Raw genomic sequence first — 18,609 nt, forward strand, 5'->3', positions numbered from 1 at the left:
TTGAATGAAGAGATTGAGATAAAACGTTTGAGTGTTTGTTGCAGCTCGTTCCAGTCGCTAGCTGTAGCGAACTGAAAAGAGGAGCAACCCAGGGATGTGTGTGCTTTGGGGACCTGTTGGGGCTCGGGGGCAGTATTGAGACATTTTGAAAAAAATATGTGCCCATTTTTAACTGCCTCCTACACCAACTCAGAAGCTAGGATATGCATATTATTAACACATTCGGATAGAAAACACTCTGAATTTTCTAAAACAGTTTGAATGGTGTCTGTTAGTATAACAAAACTCATATTGCAGGCAAAAACCTGTGAAAAATAGATTTAAAAAAAATGTGAATTTTGTGACTGTACTATTTAGTGTCATTGTTTTATAGATACCATAGTGAGAAAGGATTCATTTCGCAACACCTACGGCTTCCACTAGATGTCAACGATCTTTATAAAGTTGTTTGAAGCGTCTATGATAAACAGAGAGCAAATTAGAATCCAAGGAAGTTGACATGTCATCACTTCATTTTTTTTGCGCCTGCGCATAAATCTGAGAAGCTTGAGTTTGTCATCATTGTTTATCTAGACATAGGATAGGTTGTGTGAAAATATTACTGATGTTTAACGTTAAAAATGGACCAAAAGATTAATGCTAAACAACATTTGACATGTTTGAACGAACATAAATAGATTATTTACTAGGTTTTTTTAGCTTTTCGGCGTGATTTTACACTCCCCCACCACGTTTTGTGGGAGCATAATGAACGCTAAGTACTTGGTGTTATTTGGACATAAATTATGAACTTTGTCAAAAGAAACCACATTTCTTCCGGACCTGGGATGCCTTCCGGACCTGGGATGCCTGCCTTCTGATGGAGATAATCAAAGGTAAGGGGATATTTACAATGTTATTATCGATTTTAGATGATGCTAACTGTATAGCATAGCTTAGTGTTCTTAGCATAACACCCCGTTTATTGCAAAATGTGATTTCCCAGTAAAGTTATTTTGAGATCTGGCCATTCGGTAGCAATTACGAGATGATAATATATTATTCTTTGAATGACAATATTATAATTTACCAATGTTTTCGAATAGTAATTTTGTTATGTTCACCGGAAGCATTTCAGAGAAGAAAAATCTGAATTTCACGCTACTGTAAAATGCTGTTTTTGGATATAAATATGAACTTGATGGAACAAAAAATGCATGTATTGTATAACATAATGTCCTAGGAGTGTCATCTGATGGAGATTGACAAAGGTTAGTACATAATTCTAGCTGGTTTCTGCTTTTGGTGACGCCTGACCTTGAATTGAAAATGGATGTTTGTACTTTTGTGGCTATGTACTGTCCTAACATAATCTAACTTTATGCTTTTGCCGTAAAGCCTCTTTGAAAATCGAACAATGTGGTTAGATTAAGGAGATGTTTATCTTTTAAATTGTGTAAAATAGTTGATTGTTTGAGAAATTGAAATTATTAGATTTTTGATGTTTTGAATTTCCAGCCTTGTTAGCAATCCCGACTCGGGGTTCATTGCTAACCTGTAGCCCCAACAGGTTTTAACAGAATGTGACTGGCAGAACGGGTGTTGTATGTGGAGGATAAGGGCTGCAGTAGATATCTCAGATAGGGGGGAGTGAGGCCTAAGAGGGTTTTATAAATAAGCATCAACCAGTGGGTCTTGCGACGAGTATACAGAGATGACCAGTTTACAGAGGAGTATAGAGTGCAGTGGTGTCCTATATGGAGCATTGGTGGAAAATCTGATGGCCGAATGTTAAAGAACATGTAGCCGCTCAAGAACACCCTTACCTGCCGATCTATAAATTATGTCTCTGTGATCTAGCATGGGTAGGATGGTTATCTGAATCAGGGTTCGTTTGGCAGCTGGGGTGAAAGAGGAGTGATTACGATAGACGATCAAATACCTCTCCAGGATTTTGTTGGTGCAGTCCTTTATATCCCTCCTACCAACTTCTGGAAGCTGTGCAATCTGATGGTAAACATAATCTATATCAAAACAATATTGTACCATTTTATATACCAAAGATGATACATCATACAGTACTTTGCGTTGATTGTGATCAATATTACATTTGTGGCAGACACATTTTTTGTTGTCTTCTTAATGCAAAAACATTTAATATCACCATAAGCTTTTTGGTGTCTGAATTGTTTAGCTGGGCCTCTTGCGCCAGATTAAAAAAAATAATAATAATTGAACTAGGCAAGTCAGTTAAGAACAAATAATTATTTACAATGACGGCCTACACCGGCCAAACCCAGACGACGGCGGGCCAATTGTGCGCCGCCCTATGGGACTCCTAATCATGGCTGGTTGTGATACAGCCTGGAATCGAACCAGGGTGTCTGTAGTGACACTTCAAGCACTGAGATGCAGTGCCTTAGATCGCTGCACCACTCGGAGGCTCAAATACTCCTCTAGATAGTCCTCCAGAGTTTCTAGTCTCCTGAAACAGAAGGCTGAGTCATCCAGGTCTGTGAGTCTGTCTATGGCCCACAGCTCCTCCAATATTGCCACTAGTTTAATTACAGTCAAATGTGAGACTGTAATTTAGTGGTAGCAGAACCACAGAGATGGTACATGACAGCTCACAGTGCATGGCTACCAATTGTCAGCACAACATTTTACTGATGAGACTAAACACTCTACTTCTGCTAACACCATACTTATATCAGTGGAGGCTGGTAGCTAAAGGAGGATGGCCTCATTTTATGGCTGGAATGGAATCAATGGAATGGACAGGGGTGAAAGTAGATACAAATTCTTGCCGGAACGAGACCTCCTATCTATGCACGCACTTGAGCGTTCACAAGCATTTTTGATGGTCCCAATTAATATAGATCTGTCTTTTCATTTTGAAAATGTATTACCTTTTAATATACCGGTTAGCAGAACCAGTCATAGTGTTTTCATCTGATTGTCAAACAAATCACTTCAAAGGCGCCGTAGGCTACCATCAGATCCAACAGCTATTGATACACTTGTAACCTGGATCGTGTTTAGGTTGATGCGTCCTCTTGAGTCTTGGTCTCGGCCGGTCGTCTCTGCTTTGGCTAAATTTCAGTAAACTCTAGTCACACACACAATAGCAAATACCCCCCACACAATAAGCCAATAGAAAATTAAGACTGGAATAGACTTTATCAAGCAAACGTTTAACGACACACAGTACCTCAAGTCCTGTCAACATAACAAATAGGCCAACTATTTATCATTACACTCATAATGACATCATATTCAAAGATGAATCATCGTGAACAATAGAAACATTCAATATATCATCTTTCAATATATTTACAGTACTAGTCAAACGTTTGGACACACCTACTCATTCAAGGGTTTTTCTTTAGTTTTACTATTTTCTACATTGTAGAATAATGGTGAAGACATCAAAACTATGAAATAACACATATGGAATCATGTAGTAACCAAAAAATGTTAAACAAATATATATTTCATATTTGAGATTCTTCAAAGTAGCCACCCTTCAGGCTCCCGAGTGGCGCAGCGGTCTAAGGCACTGCATCTCAGTACTAGCATCACCACATACCATGATTTGATTCCAGGCTGTATCACAACCAGCCGCGATTGGGAGTCCCATTGGGCGGTGCACAATTGGCCCAATGTCGTCAAGGTTTGGCCGGTGTTGGCCGTCATTGTAAAAAATGTGCCTTGATGACAGCTTTGCACAATCTTGGCATGCTCTCAACCAGCTTCATTAGGTAGGTAGTTGGAATACATTTCAATTAACTGGTGTGCCTTGTTAAAAGTTAATATGTGGAATTCCTTTCCTTAGGGCTAAATCCATATTATGGCAAGAACAGCTCACATAAGCAAAGAGAAACGACAGTCCATCATTACTTTAAGACATGAAGGTCAGTCAATCCGGAAAATTTCAAGAACTTTCTTCAAGTGCAGTTGCAAAAACTATCAAGCACTATGATTAAACAGGCTCTCATGAGGACCGCCACAGGAAAGGAAGACCCAGAGTTACCTATGCTGCAGAAGATAAGTTCATTAGAGTTAACTACACCACATATTGCAGCCCAAATAATGCTTAACAGAGTTCAAGTAACAGACAGATCTCAACATCAACTGTTCAGAGGAGACTGTGTGAATCAGACCAATAATAAGAAGAGACTTGCTTGGGCCAAGAAACATTAGCAATGGACATTCAAACGGTGGAAATCTGTCCTTTGGTCTGATGAGTCCAAATTTCAGATTTTTGTGTCTTTGTCAACTGCTGTGTCTTTGTGAGATGCAGAATAGGTTACCGGATGATAACCTACCGTGAAGCATGGACGAGGTGGTGTGATGGTGTGGGGGTGCTTTGCTGGTGACACTCTCTGTGATCATTCTGCAGCGATACGCCATCCCATCTGGTTTGCGCTTAGTGTGACTATCATTTGTTTTTAAACAGGACAATGACCCAACACATCTCCAGGCTGTGTTAGGGCTATTTGACCAAGAAGGATGCAATGTTGCATCAGATGACCTAGCCTCCACAATCACCCGACCTCAACCAAATTGTGATGGTTTTGGACGAGTTGGACCGCAGAGTGAAGGAAAAGCAGCCAACAGGTGCTCAGCATACAGTATGTGGGAACTCCTTCAAGTCTGTTGTAAAACCATTCCAGGTGAAGCTTGAGAGAATGCCAAGAGTGCGCAAAGCTGTCATCAAGGCAAAGGGTGGCTACTTTGAAGAATCTAAAATCTAAAATATATTTTAATATAATAACATTGTTTTGGTTACTACATGATTCAATATGTGTTATTTCTTAGTTTTGATGTCGTCACTATTATTCTACAATTTAGAAAATAGTAAAATTAAAGAACAACCCTTGACTGAGTAGGTGTGTCCAAACTTTTGACACATATTATAACCTTTAAAACTCAAAGAAAAAACTCCTAAATTAGTTAATCGTATAACTTCTCATTAGTTCGATCCACTTCACGTAGCCATTAATGGTATCAAAACATAGTCTATCAAACAGATAACACCTCCTCCATTCCAAATATTAAGTTAGGCAGACTTTTTATATTCTTTTCTTATTCTTTTTCTCCATGCCAGCAATTGAATGAGCTTACCCAACCGGGACCTAACGTGGGGTGATGGGTTCCATTTTTGGCAGGGAGTACCAACTGTTGAGATCAACAGAAGGTCAGAGACGTGTGGGATGGTCAGTTGGCTTCGTAGGTCAGTGACAATAATGTTCATTGTACTGAACCCACGCTCACAGTCGTCGTTGCTTGCAGAAAGTGTGCCCACTGCAAGGAGTTTTTTTTCAACTTTTCAGGCACATTTCGCCCTGCACAGGACTTGAACTCCATGAACCCCATTTGTGCATGCTGGTGATCTACCAATAGCCTCTCGCAAATCGCACTGGTCTCCCCCTCTCCAAACCATGGGTTTTTGGTTTGTTCATGCCAGCTCTCAGGGTCCAGCACAGTCAGCTGGTGTATCCGAGTGCGGTACTCTTCTTCCCTGCTTTCAGTCATCCTTTGTTGGATGTGGTGGTAAACAGTTTGCAGTTCATGTTTCCCACCAATGCCTGGATGAACTGGGCCGAATTGATGATGGGACCGTCCTTTTCCTTGCATCTCTGTGTTTTTGCTGTGGTTCATTGGGCCTGCTCTTTGTTTGACCCAGGATATCTGTCTACACTATGTATTCTCTGTATGTACGTGTTGATCAGGCAGTCTACCCTGGGGATGGTCATCTGCCTCTGCTGTAGAAGTTCAGGTAGGTTCTTAAGTTCGGTCAGCACATCTAGCATCAATAAAAGGCAGTGGTGTAAAGTACTTATGTAAAGTACTTAAGTCGTTTTTTGTGGTATCTGTACTTAACTATTTATATTTTTGATGACTTTTACTTTACTACATTCCTTAAGAAAATATTGTACTTTTTACTCCATATATTTTCATTGACACCCAAAAGTACTCGTTACATTTTGAATGCTTAGCAGGACAGGAAAATAGTCGAATTCACACACTTATCAACCAAACATCCCTGGTCATCCCTACTGCCTCTGATCTGATCTAAATCAACATACTTTGTTTATAAATGATGTCTGAGTGTTGGAGTGTGCCCCTGTAAATAAAAAAAAAAACAAGAAAATTGTGCCATCTGGTTTGCTTAATATAAGGAATTTGAAATTATTTATACATTTACTTTTGATACTTAACTTTTACTTGAGTCATTTTCTATTCAAGTATCTTTACTTTTACTCAAGTATGACAGTTGGGTACTTTTTCCACCACTGACCAAAGGTTGTTCACAAAGTTCACAGAGCACAGTTTGGAGAGCATACCTTGGAACTTGGCTGTGTCTTTGCTGTCCTGCTGTTGATCCTGGGAAGCCTCTTCGAAGTGCTTAGCTAGAGCGGGGAAGAATTTCCATACTGCGCTAACAGCTCTCCAAGATGACACAACCCACCTCACACTAAATACCCTCCCTATTTTATTAAGCAAGGAGTCTAGTTCCTCTGCTATTGCATCTATCTCCCTGTTGTTTTTATTGTGTGTAAAGCAAGTCGAGGAATGACTTAGTCATTAGTTCCCACTGTAGCCACCAAGCCAATGAGCATCTTCCTCAAGAACTCATCAGTGAAGTCATTACGCATGAGATAGGTTAGTATCTGTCATTTTATGTGGGCTCCACTCATGCTTTGGAGCTCTACGAGGTCCAGGGGGAGAGTAATGAGCTCCATGATGCCATCAACACTTGCTCTCATGAAAATTATGAGGATAGATTTTTTTAAACAAGATGGTGTTTTCATCAACAAGCACAGTCATTTTTGATTTGTTGTTAAACATCTTCTGCACAAGTGTTTTCCGCATGTCAGCGGAGATGATGAATTATTTCCCCACACACAGTTTTGTTGTGTAGCAGTCGCCCTATATCTACCCCATTTGCAGCCTGCATGTCTAGAAGACTTTCAAAATCTGTGTACGGCTTATTCTGTTTTGCAACGCAATGTGCCGTGCGAAAAACATTGGAAGTTGACTGAAATGCTGCCTCCTCACTGTTGGTGTTAAGGAGTACTTTTTTTGGTTAGGAGTTAAGGAGTACTTTTTTGGCTGTACCTAAAACTAGTGTTCAATGCTGTTTTTGTGCTCGTCGATTCTATGTGGGTCTCTTTCGTTTTACCATAGGGTGCTATTTTGCAATGTTGACACCCCTGGCAGAAAACAATTTGGAGCCTGCAGCTCAAGGCAGGTCGCGCAGCCCATTTCGCCCTCCGACGCAGAGAGCCATGTGTTTTTTGTTGTTGTTGAACTGCTCATATTGGGTACATGACCAGACAGACGGGAATACCCGGGTACTGTTCATCCCCTTGCCATTTTCAATGGTTCCCTCTGTGTCTACTATTTACAGCATCCACACTACTAGTTGCCCTAGACGTGTTTCCCACCACAACAGCAGCCCGCTCCTCCTGCTCCATCCCCACCATGGCCAATAACAGTCCCGCTGTCCCTCCGCTGGTGGTTGCCTCTTCATGCTGCACTCTGGATCTTTTGTTTGAGGATGATGATGGGCCATGACCACCTCCTCGCTTCAGTATTTCTAAAATGCTTATTTGCATTGTAGCCTGCTGCCTGCTTTATTATATAAAATGTTAATAATAGCCTAATGGATTAACTAGCTAGCACAGGTGAGCGAAGAAGCCAGCCACATGTCACTGCAACTGGACAGCCCTTTCTATTGGACAATACACATAAAAATATGGTTTAATTACTGCTATTAACTTAAAGGGGAATTAAGATAGAAGGGTGGGACTGTTGTGTGTGTGTGTCTGTGTGTGGTGAATGTGAAGAATGACGTGATGCCACAGATAGTCAAGTTGCCTAGGCGCAGATCAGCAGCTTCTAAGCCGACTATTCTCGCTCTCTCTCCGCGGCCTGAAAGTGTATCATATTGGCCCTTGTCAGAGGTGTCTTTCTTGGAAAGGACAGGTGAGTGAAGTCGTCTATTGAGAGCTATAATGCCCTAACTCAGGACAACATTCCAGAATGTAATTTGAATGTTTATTTGTCCTCCTATAGCTCCTCCCACCAGCCTCCACTGACTTATACCTTCATAGCTGATTTTTCCGTACATTTCTACATTCTGTTGTCAGACTGCATATAACAACATCACAAGGAAAAAGTGCAGTCTGTCACTACAGAACATAGCAGAAGTAGTGTTTAGTATCAATTTTTATATGCTTACAAACGAGAGTCATGCACTCAATTATGGCATATTTGTAGACAGCTATGTAAGCATTAGCATGAGGTCACAGGGAATGGATTCAATGTTAAAAATGGGATAGAAAATGCATCCTTACGGTCCTGTAATTAATTAAATCAAATACAGGTTACCATGAACAAAGGGACAAATGTAGCAATTTGTACTCAGTTCCTGTTGCCAGTATTTTTTTCCCGGTTAAATCAAGGCCGGTCCGGACTGGCTCAAATCTGAACCAATCTAAGATGTCTTTTTTGGGGTCAAATCAAGGCCTGTCCGGACCAAATCTGAACCAATCATATATGTATTTTTTGGGGCCAAATTAAGGGCGGGACGGACTGGACTAAATCTGAACCAATCATAGACCTCTATGTTTCCCAAGTTTGAACAGCACAGCATAGCATAGCACAGTACCGTACAGTACAGCTTAGTTCAGTACATTAGTTTAGTAGGGTTAGGGTTATTATACTCTAATGTACAGTACTGTACTCTACTGTACTGAACTATGCTGTTCTCTACTTTTCTTTACTGTACATTACTGTACCGTACTGTACTCTGCTGTGCTCTACTGTGCTGTACTGTAATCTCCGGTGCTCTATTGTACTATAATGTACTGTACAATACTGTACTGTCCAAACTTATGAAACATAGCTGTCTATGATTGGCTCAGATTTTGTCCGGTCTGTACTTCATCAATCAGAACCATTCATAGACGTCAATGTTTGGGCCACATCAAGGCCGGCCCGGACCAGACCAAATCTGAACCAATTATAGACGTCTAGATTTGGGCAATATATAGGCTGGTTGGGACCGGACATCTGTGGAGGTTAAAATGAAGGGCGGCCCAGACCAGGTCACATCAAGGCTGGACCGGATTAAATTGGAACCTACAGTACCACCTACTCATTCCAGGGTTTTTCTTTATTTTTACTATTTTCTACATTGTAGAATAATAATAAAGACATCAAAACTATGAAATAACACATATGGAATCATGCAGCAACCAACAATGTGTTGAATAAATCAAAATATATTTTATAATTGAGTTTCTTCAAAGTAGCTACCCTTTGCCTTGATGACAGTGTCGTGTCTTTGGGGTACCATTAAACTGAAGACATGTTTATCAATTAACTCCCTGTAATTATTATCACGCGATTAAACTGATTAATCGTTTAATTGTAATTAACTAGGAGATCGGGGCACAAAGGAAAATATTCAGATTACAAAGTTATAATTTTCCTAATATAACTTTCCTACATTATAACATTATATATTATATTCTATTATAGTATAGGCCGATTATCTTCTGGTTTAAATGGTGTATTTTACCTCGCGTCCAGTCTCATTCCAAATGTCGTAAATTGTTGTATCTGCACGAACCCAGTCTTTACTAAAATCATCCATACATCAATTGTCTTAAAATCATTTATTTACTAAACTAAGTAATTCACAGAAAGTATACAAACAGTAATTATCGTCACAAAGAATTGGTAGAGTAATGTGCCCTAGTGGGCGTGTCTTGTTCAACAATGGGTCATAAAGGGCAGAGTTCATTAATATTAACAATTGATATGCTAATCCTTTGCACATGAACGCTCACTCATTCGGGAACAATTGCAATCAATATATATTTACGCTCAGTGTGTCGTCGGGATCCTTGTTGGAGCGTTGTTCTGTTGGAGAGTTCTCTCTCTCTCTCTCTCTCTCTCTCTCTCTCTCTCTCTCTCTCTCTCGGTTAGAATGGATCTTTCAAAGCGACATTCATTAATGTCGTCATAGAATGGATGTTTCGTCGGTCTTTGTTCAATGATATAATTTCTAGCTGCAGACTATTAATTAATATCAAAGACTTTTTCTTATTCTGTCGATATCAATAGTCTAAAAGTTAACCACGTGGTATAGTTCACTTTCAGTAGCGGAATTGGATGGTCAAACCTATTGGCCAACTCGCAATGGAGTGGAGGCCTGGTCTGAAGAAAGTAAATCAGGGTGGGGTGGTTTTATAGTGAACATAGAACAGGCTTGTCACATGACGCCTGGTCCTGTCTGTGTCCCTGGGGGCGTGCCGATGACTGAGTTAAGCTTGGTACAGAAATACAATTCTATCACATTAACCTCTTACATCTAGAACACCTGCTCCAATATCCAATGATAGGCGTGGCGCGAATTACAAATTCCTCAAAAATACAAAAACTTCAATTTTTCAAACATATGACTATTTCACAGCATTTTAAAGACAAGACTCTCCTTTATCTAACCACACTGTCCGATTTCAAAAAGGCTTTACAGCGAAAGCAAAACATTAGATTATGTCAGCAGAGTACCAAGCCAGAAATAATCAGACACCCATTTTTCAAGCTAGCATATAATGTCACAAAAACCCAGAAGACAGCTAAATGCAGCACTAACCTTTGATGATCTTCATCAGATGACACACCTAGGACATTATGTTATACAATACATGCATGTTTTGTTCAATCAAGTTCATAGTTATATCAAAAAACAGCTTTTTACATTAGCATGTGACGTTCAGAACTAGCATAACTTCTGGGAAATTTGCTAACAATTTACTAAATTACTCACGATAAACGTTCACAAAAAGCATAACAATTATTTTAAGAATTATAGATACAGAACTCCTCTATGCACTCGATATGTCCGATTTTAAAATAGCTTTTTGGTGAAAGCACATTTTGCAATATTCTAAGTACATAGCCCAGCCATCACGGGCTAGCTATTTAGACACCCGGCAAGTTTAGCACTCACCAATATCAGATTTACTATTATAAAAGTTTGATTACCTTTTGTTGTCTTCGTCAGAATGCACTCCCAGGACTGCTACTTCAATAACAAATGTTGGTTTGGTCCAAAATAATCCATCGTTATATCCGAATAGCGGCGTTTTGTTCGTGCGTCCCAGACACTATCCGATTGGAAAGGAAGGTTGTGCGCATGGCGCAATTCGTGACAAACAAATTCTAAATATTCCATTACCGTACTTCGAAGCATGTCAACCGCTGTTTAAAATCAATTTTTATGCAATTTATCTCGTAAAAAAGCGATAATATTCCGACCGGGAATCTCCTTTTCGGCAAATCACAAAGACGGGGGCGGCCAGGGCATGCGCCTAAGCCCACAGTCCCTTGATCGGCCACTTGAGAAAGGCGATAATGTGTTTCAGCCTGGGGCTGGGATGACGACATTCAGGTTTTTCCCGGGCTCTGAGCGCCCATGGAAGACGTAGGAAGTGTCACGTTAGAGCAGAGATCCTTTGTAAAAGATAGAGATGGCAAAGAAGTTCAAGAAATGGTCAGACAGGCCACTTCCTGTAAAGGAATCTCTCAGGTTTTGACCTGCCATTTGAGTTCTGTTATACTCACAGACACCATTAAAACAGTTTAAGAAACTTTGGAGTGTTTTCTATCCAAAGCCAATAATTATATGCATATTCTAGTTACTGGGCAGGAGTAGTAACCAGATTAAATCGGGTACGTTTTTTATCCAGCCGTGAAAATACTGCCCCCTAGCCATAACAGGTTAACATCAGTACATAGCATCTCAATGTATTACAAATAGCTTTATCCTTATTAATACATTCTATACAACCATTTGGATGCAAGTCCCATCGCTGAGGCTATTATATAAACAGTTTTATGGTAATATGGTTATATTGTCTCTTCTGAGTATCACAAAATTGTACCAAGCGGACCAGTTCGTAGCTGGATTCTTCACCAGTCTTCCATACCTTCTCCAGAACACAAATGTCGCTTGGCTCCCCAATTCTGTGAGTTGGAAGAATTTTCTGTGTCTCTCTATGGGCCATGTGGCAAGAGATTCTCCTCTTAGAGTTTTACAACCCCTTCACACAGGGCCTGGGTGGGGGCAGGTAGGTTGGGGGATGGTGCAAGGGGGAGGGGGTCAACTGTCCTCCCTGTACTCAAAGAGGCCAACGTCATGACAACAGCATTGCACACTCTTTTAACCAGGCAAAACAAAATCTGCCAAAATATCACCAACATGTCTCTTATGAGAGAACGGAACTTAGTCAGCCATGTTTACACAAACATCTGGGACGAGTACAGAGCCACCCCCAACCCCCATTTCAGCCAATCAGATCACGTCTCCCTGTTACTACTCCCCGCCTACAAGCAGAAACTCAATGGGGAGCCACCGACGGAGAGAATAGTAAAATACTGGACGCAGCGAGCTGATTCAATACTCCAGGACTATTTTGAGAGTATGGATTGAAATATGTTCCTGGACTCATCTACCCATGATTCATCCACTAACATTGAGGCATAAACATCATCAGTCACGAGTTTCATCAAAACATTTGTTGATGATATTGTACCCACAGAAAAAAACGGACATACCCCAACCAAAAACCCTGGATAAACTGAGGAATCCGTGCCATGCCGAGAGCCCAAACTGCAGAATTCAATATCAGCAGAGCAAACCCTGGTGACAGGGTTGCGCGCTCCGGATTCCATTAGGGATGCAAAAAGACAATATAGACTCAAACTGGAATCACAATAACACAGCTCAGAAACACGACACAGGTGGCAAGGACTACAGGCCATTATGAACTACAAAGGCATACCCAGCTGTGTGATGCCCACCGAGTCCTCCCTCCCAGATGGGCTCAACACGTTCTATGCTCGCTTTGAGGTGACCAACACCAAGCCATCCAGTAGGGTTCCCACTGCTCTTCAAAGCTGACTCTGACAAATATTTTCAAGAGAGTGAATAGTCACAATGCGGCCGGCCTAGATGGCATCCCTGGCCGTGTCCTCAGGGCATGTGCCAACTAGCTGGCAGGCGTCAACATGTCCATATCCCAGGCTGTAGTCCCCACATGCTACAACCACCATCGTTCCAGTGCCGACGAACACCAAGGTGACATGCTTAAATGACTATCGCCCCATTGTACTCACCGTCAAGTTCAAATTCAAGTTCAAGTTTTGCTTTATGACATGCACAAGTACAGTGAAATGCTTACCTTAGTTTACCTTTGCAAAAGTGCAGTATCTGATGTCAAAAAAGTATAACTAATAAGAAAAAATATATTTATTTGTTTTAAATCACGAGAAATAAGAAATAAGAGAGGAAGCTTTATACTGTGTAAGTGCCAGTACCAAAATGACAATGTGCAGGGATACTGGAGTATTGAGGTAGATATGTACATATAGGCAGGGATTAGGAGAAAGTGACTGGTAGAAGGATAAATAATAATAATAATAATAGTAAACAGTATGTCAGCAGCCAGGTGATAGAAGCTGTTTAAGAGTCTATTGGTCTGAGCCATGATGGACCAGTACCACCTGCCAGACGGGAACATGGAGAACAGTTCATATCTCGGGTGGATGTAATAAAAAAAATGTGGGGGTGCTTTTTCAACATGAAGTGCTTAGAGAGGCTGGTTATAGCCAACATTAGTCAAGACCCACTTCAAGGCCAGCATGCCAGACCCACTGGACCCATTCCAATTCACCTACCATTCCAGCAGATCCACAGAAGATGCCATTTCCATTGCTATCCACATGGCTTTATCACACCTGGACAAGAGTAACAGCTATGTAAGAATGTTGTTCATTGACTAAAGGTCAGCATTCAACATCATTGTTCCCTCCAAGCTTGTCACCAACCTCAGGGCCCTGGGTCTCCAAACCACCCTCATCCTCTGCAACTGGATCCTGGACTTCCTGACGGGCAGGCCACAGGCTGTGATAATTGGCAACAGCACCTCCCCTACTCTGACTCTCAACACGGGGGCCCCCCAGGGATGTGTCCTCAGCCCACTGCTGTACTCCCTGTTCATAACTGCGTGTGAAGCATGACACCGACCCCATCATCAAGATTGCAGATGACACCATGGTGGTAGGTTTGATCACCGACAACAACAAGTCAGCCTAAAGGGAGGAAGTCAGAGACCTGGCAGTGTGGTGCCAAAACAACAGCCTCTCCCTCAATGTCAGCAAAACGAAGGAGTTGATTGTTGAATTCAGGAAGCAGGGAAGAGGACATGCCCCGACAGCAGCTTCAGGTTCCTTGGTGCACACATCACCACACATGGACTGACAACACCACTGCCCTGGTCAAGAGTGTCCTGACCGGCTGCATCATGGCTTAACACATGCTTAACACCCCGGCCATCCTACAATCTAAACTTGATGCCCTCATTCTCACACAAATTATCAATGAACCCACCAGGTACAACCCCAAATCCGTAAACACGGGCACCCTCATAGATATCATCCTAACCAACTTGCCCTCCAAATACACCTCTGCTGTTTTCAACCAAGATCTCAGTGATCACTGTCTCATTGCCTGCATCCGTAATGGGTCTGCGGATAAACAACCTCCCCTCATTACTGTCAAACGCTCCCTAAAACACTTCAGCGAGCAGGTCTTTCTAATCGACCTGGCCCGGGTATCCTGGAAGGATATTGACCTCATCCCGTCAGTAGAGGATGCTTGGTTATTCTTTAAAAGTGCCTTCCTCACCATCTTAAATAAGCATGCCCCATTCAAAAAATCTAGAACCAGGAACAGATATAGCCCTGGGTTCTCTCCAGACCTGACTGCCCTTGACCAGCACAAAAACATCCCGTGGCGTTCTGCATAGCATCGAACAGCCCCCGTGATATGCAACTTTTCAGGGAAGTTAGGAACAAATATACACAGGCAGTTAGAAAGCTAAGGCTAGCTTTTTCAAGCAGAAATTTGCATCCTGTAGCACAAACTCAAAAACGTTCTGGGACACTGTAAAGTCCATGGAGAATAAGAGCACCTCCTCCCAGCTGCTTACTGCACTGAGGCTAGGAAACACTGTCACCACCGATAAATCCACAATAATTGAGAATTTCAATAAGCATTTTTCTACGGCTGGCCATCTGGCTACCCCTAACCCGGTCAACAGCCCTGCGCTCCCCACAGCAACTCGCCCAAATCTCCCCCACTTCTCCTTCACCCAAATCCAGATAGCTGATGTTCTGATAGAGCTGCAAAATCTGGACCCCTACAAATCAGCCAGACTAGACAATCTGGACCCTCTCATTCTAAAATTATCTGCCGAAATTGTTGCAACCCCTATTACTAGCCTGTTCAACCTCTCTTTCGTATCGTCCCATAGATTGGAAAGCTGCCGCGGTCATCCCCCTCTTCAAAGGGGGAGACACTCTAGACCCAAACTGCTACAGACCTATATCGATTCTACCCTGCCTTTCTAAGGTCTTTGAAAGCCAAGTTAACAAACAGATTACCGACCATTTCGAATCTCACCGTACCTTCTCCGCTATGCAATCTGATTTCAGAGCTGGTCATGGGTGCACCTCAGCCACGCTCAAGGTCCTAAACGATATCATAACCACCATCGATAAGAGACATTACCGTGCAGCCGTATTCATTGACCTGGCTAAGGCTTTCGACTCTGTCAATCACAACATTCTTATTGGCAGACTCAACAGCCTTGGTTTTTCAAATGATTGCCTTGCCTGGTTCACCAACTACTTCTCCGATAGAGTTCAGTATGTCAAATCGGAGGGCCTGTTGTCCGGACCTCTGGCAGTCTCTATGGGTGTGCCACAGGGTTCAATTCTCGGGCCGACTCTCTTCTCTGTATACATCAATGATGTCGCTCTCGCTGCTGGTGATTCTTTGATCCACCTCTACGCAGACGACACCATTCTGTATACCTCTGGCCCTTCCTTGGACACTGTGTTAACTAACCTCCAGATCAGCTTCAATGCCATTCAACTCTCCTTCCATGGCCTCCAACTGCTCTTAAATGCAAGTAAAACCAAATGCATGCTCTTCAACCAATCGCTGCCCGCACCTGCCCGCCCGTCCAGCATCACTACTCTGGACGGTTCTGACTTAGAATATGTGGACAACTACAAATACCTAGGTGTGTGGTTACACTGTAAACTCTCCTTCCAGACTCACATTAAACATTTCCAATCCAAAATTAAATCTAGAATCGGCTTCCTATTTCGCATCAAAGCATCCTTCACTCATGCTGCCAAACATACCCTCGTAAAACTGACCATCCTACCGATCCTCGACTTCGGCGATGTAATTTACATAATAGCCTCCAACACTCTACTCAATAAATTGGATGCAGTCTATCACAGTGCCATCCGTTTTGTCACCAAAGCCCCATATACTACCCACCACTGCGACCTGTATGCTCTTGTTGGCTAGCCCTCGCTTCATACTCGTCGCCAAACCCACTGGCTCCAGGTCATCTACAAGTCTTTGCTAGGTAAAGCCCCGCCTTATCTCAGCTCACTGGTCACCATAGCAGCACCCACCCGTAGCACGCGCTCCAGCAGGTATATCTCACTGGTCACCCCCAAAGCCAGTTCTTCCTTTGGCCGCCTCTCCTTCCAGTTCTCTGCTTCCAATGACTGGAACGAACTGCAAAAATCTCTGAAGCTGGAGACTCTTACCTCCTTCACTAGCTTTAAGCACCAGCTGTCAGAGCAGCTCACAGATCACTGCACCTGTACATAGCTCATCTGTAAATAGCCCATCCAATCTACCCCATCCCCATACTGTATTTATTTATTTATCTTGCTCCTTTGGACCCCAGTATCTCTTCTTGCTCATTCATCTTCTGCACATCCTACCATTCCAGTGTTTAATTGCTATATTGTAATTACTTCGCCACCATGGCCTCTTTATTGCCTTACCTCTCTTATCCTACCTCATTTGCACATGCTGTATATAGATTTTTCTACTGTATTATTGATTGTATGTTTGTTTATTCCATGTGTTACTCTGTGTTTTGTATGTGTCGAACTGCTTTGCTTTATCTTGGCCAGGTCGCAGTTGCAAATGAGAACTTGTTCTCAACTAGCCTACCTGGTTAAATGAAGGTGAAATAAAAAATAAAATAAAATGGCCTGATATGGAAACTGCTCCGTTCATGACCACAAGGCCCTTCAGAGAGTGGTGAAGACTGCCCAGTGCATCGCTGGAGACATCACCACGGACTATTCACTCCGTTACTGTCTGCATTTTAGAGTAGAATGCCCTTTTAAAAAATCAACAGAACTGACCTTCTGTGCACTGACAATCTAATTATTAGCTGTCCAATTATTTATTCTGCCTACTATTTGAACATACTGTATAATAAAACAGTTGATAAAAAAAATAACTGACTTTCTCACGGTGCTACAAAAAATATATCCTGGTGGGGCATGTCCCCGGCACAGTCAGAATACTTGTGAACATAATAAATTAGCAAGTAAATCAGGGGTGTCAAACTCAATTCCTGGAGGGCTGTGTGTCTACTGGTTTTTGCCATTTCCTTTTCATTTGTGGCCAATTAAGACCTAGACAACCAGATTAGGGTAGTTCCTAACGAATCAATTAATCAACTATAAAGGAGGAGTAAAAACCCCAGGCACTTGTCTTTCCAGGACTGGAGTTTGACATGTGCAATAACTAAATATATAAATGAATAAACTGACGACTCACCACAGTTCTCCTCGTCCGCTTCATTTCCACAGTCATCAACACCGTTGCAGTGCATGAGCTGGGGCAGGCACATGCTCAGGTTGCCACAAGGAAAATATCCTAGGGGGCAGTTCGTCTTCTCCTCTGAGACGTTGAACGAAGTTCCTGCTGAAAATTCAAGAGCCGTGTTTCAATATCAAAGTTGGTGTCTTTCGATGAGGGTAAACACATACTACACTGAACAAAAATATAAACACAACATATTAAGTATTGGTCCCATGTTTTATGAGCTGAAATAAGAATCTCATGAATTTTCCATACTTATTTCTTTCAAATTTTGTGAACAAATTTGTTTACATCCCTGTTAGTGAGCATTTCTCCTTTGCCAAGATAATCCATCCACCTGACAGGTATGGAATATCAAGAAGCTGATTGCGCAGCATGATCATTACACAGGTGCACCTTGTGCTGGGGACAATGCTACAGATGTCTAAAGTTTTGAGGGAGCCTGCAATTGGCACGCTGACTGCATGATTGTCCAACAGAGCTGTTGCTAGAGAATTTAATGTTAATTTCTCTATGATAAGCTGCCTCCAAAGTCGTTTTGGAGAAATTGGCAGTACGTCCAACCAGTGTGTGTGTGTGTGTGTGTGTGTGTGTGTGTGTGTGTGTGTGTGTGTGTGTGTGTGTGTGTGTGTGTGTGTGTGTGTGTGTGTGTGTGGTGGGTGGGTGGGGGGAGTGCTGAAGAGTATTTCTGTCTGTAATAAAGCCCTTTGTGGGGAAAAAATCATTCTGATTGGCTGGGCCTGGCTCCCCAGTGGGTGGGCCTATGCCCCCAAGGCCCACCCATGGCTGCACCCCTGCCCAGATGTGAAATCCATCGATTAGGGCCTAGTTAATTT

General features: G+C 42.1%; 1 protein-coding gene across 1 annotated transcript in view; it reads right to left on the reverse strand.

The window, feature by feature from the left end:
• The window catches only part of rxfp1 (relaxin family peptide receptor 1), a 106,525-nt gene extending 88,654 nt beyond the window's left edge, over window positions 1–17,871 (reverse strand). Inside the window, exon 1 of the mRNA XM_014211903.2 lies at window positions 17,729–17,871. Within this exon, the coding sequence (XP_014067378.2) occupies window positions 17,729–17,801 (73 nt within the window). The 5' untranslated portion in view covers window positions 17,802–17,871. The remainder of the gene's footprint in view (window positions 1–17,728) is intronic.
• Window positions 17,872–18,609: the final 738 nt, after the last annotated feature.

This window comes from Salmo salar, chromosome ssa09 (assembly GCF_905237065.1).
Source record: "Salmo salar chromosome ssa09, Ssal_v3.1, whole genome shotgun sequence".
Lineage (NCBI taxonomy): Eukaryota > Metazoa > Chordata > Actinopteri > Salmoniformes > Salmonidae > Salmo > Salmo salar.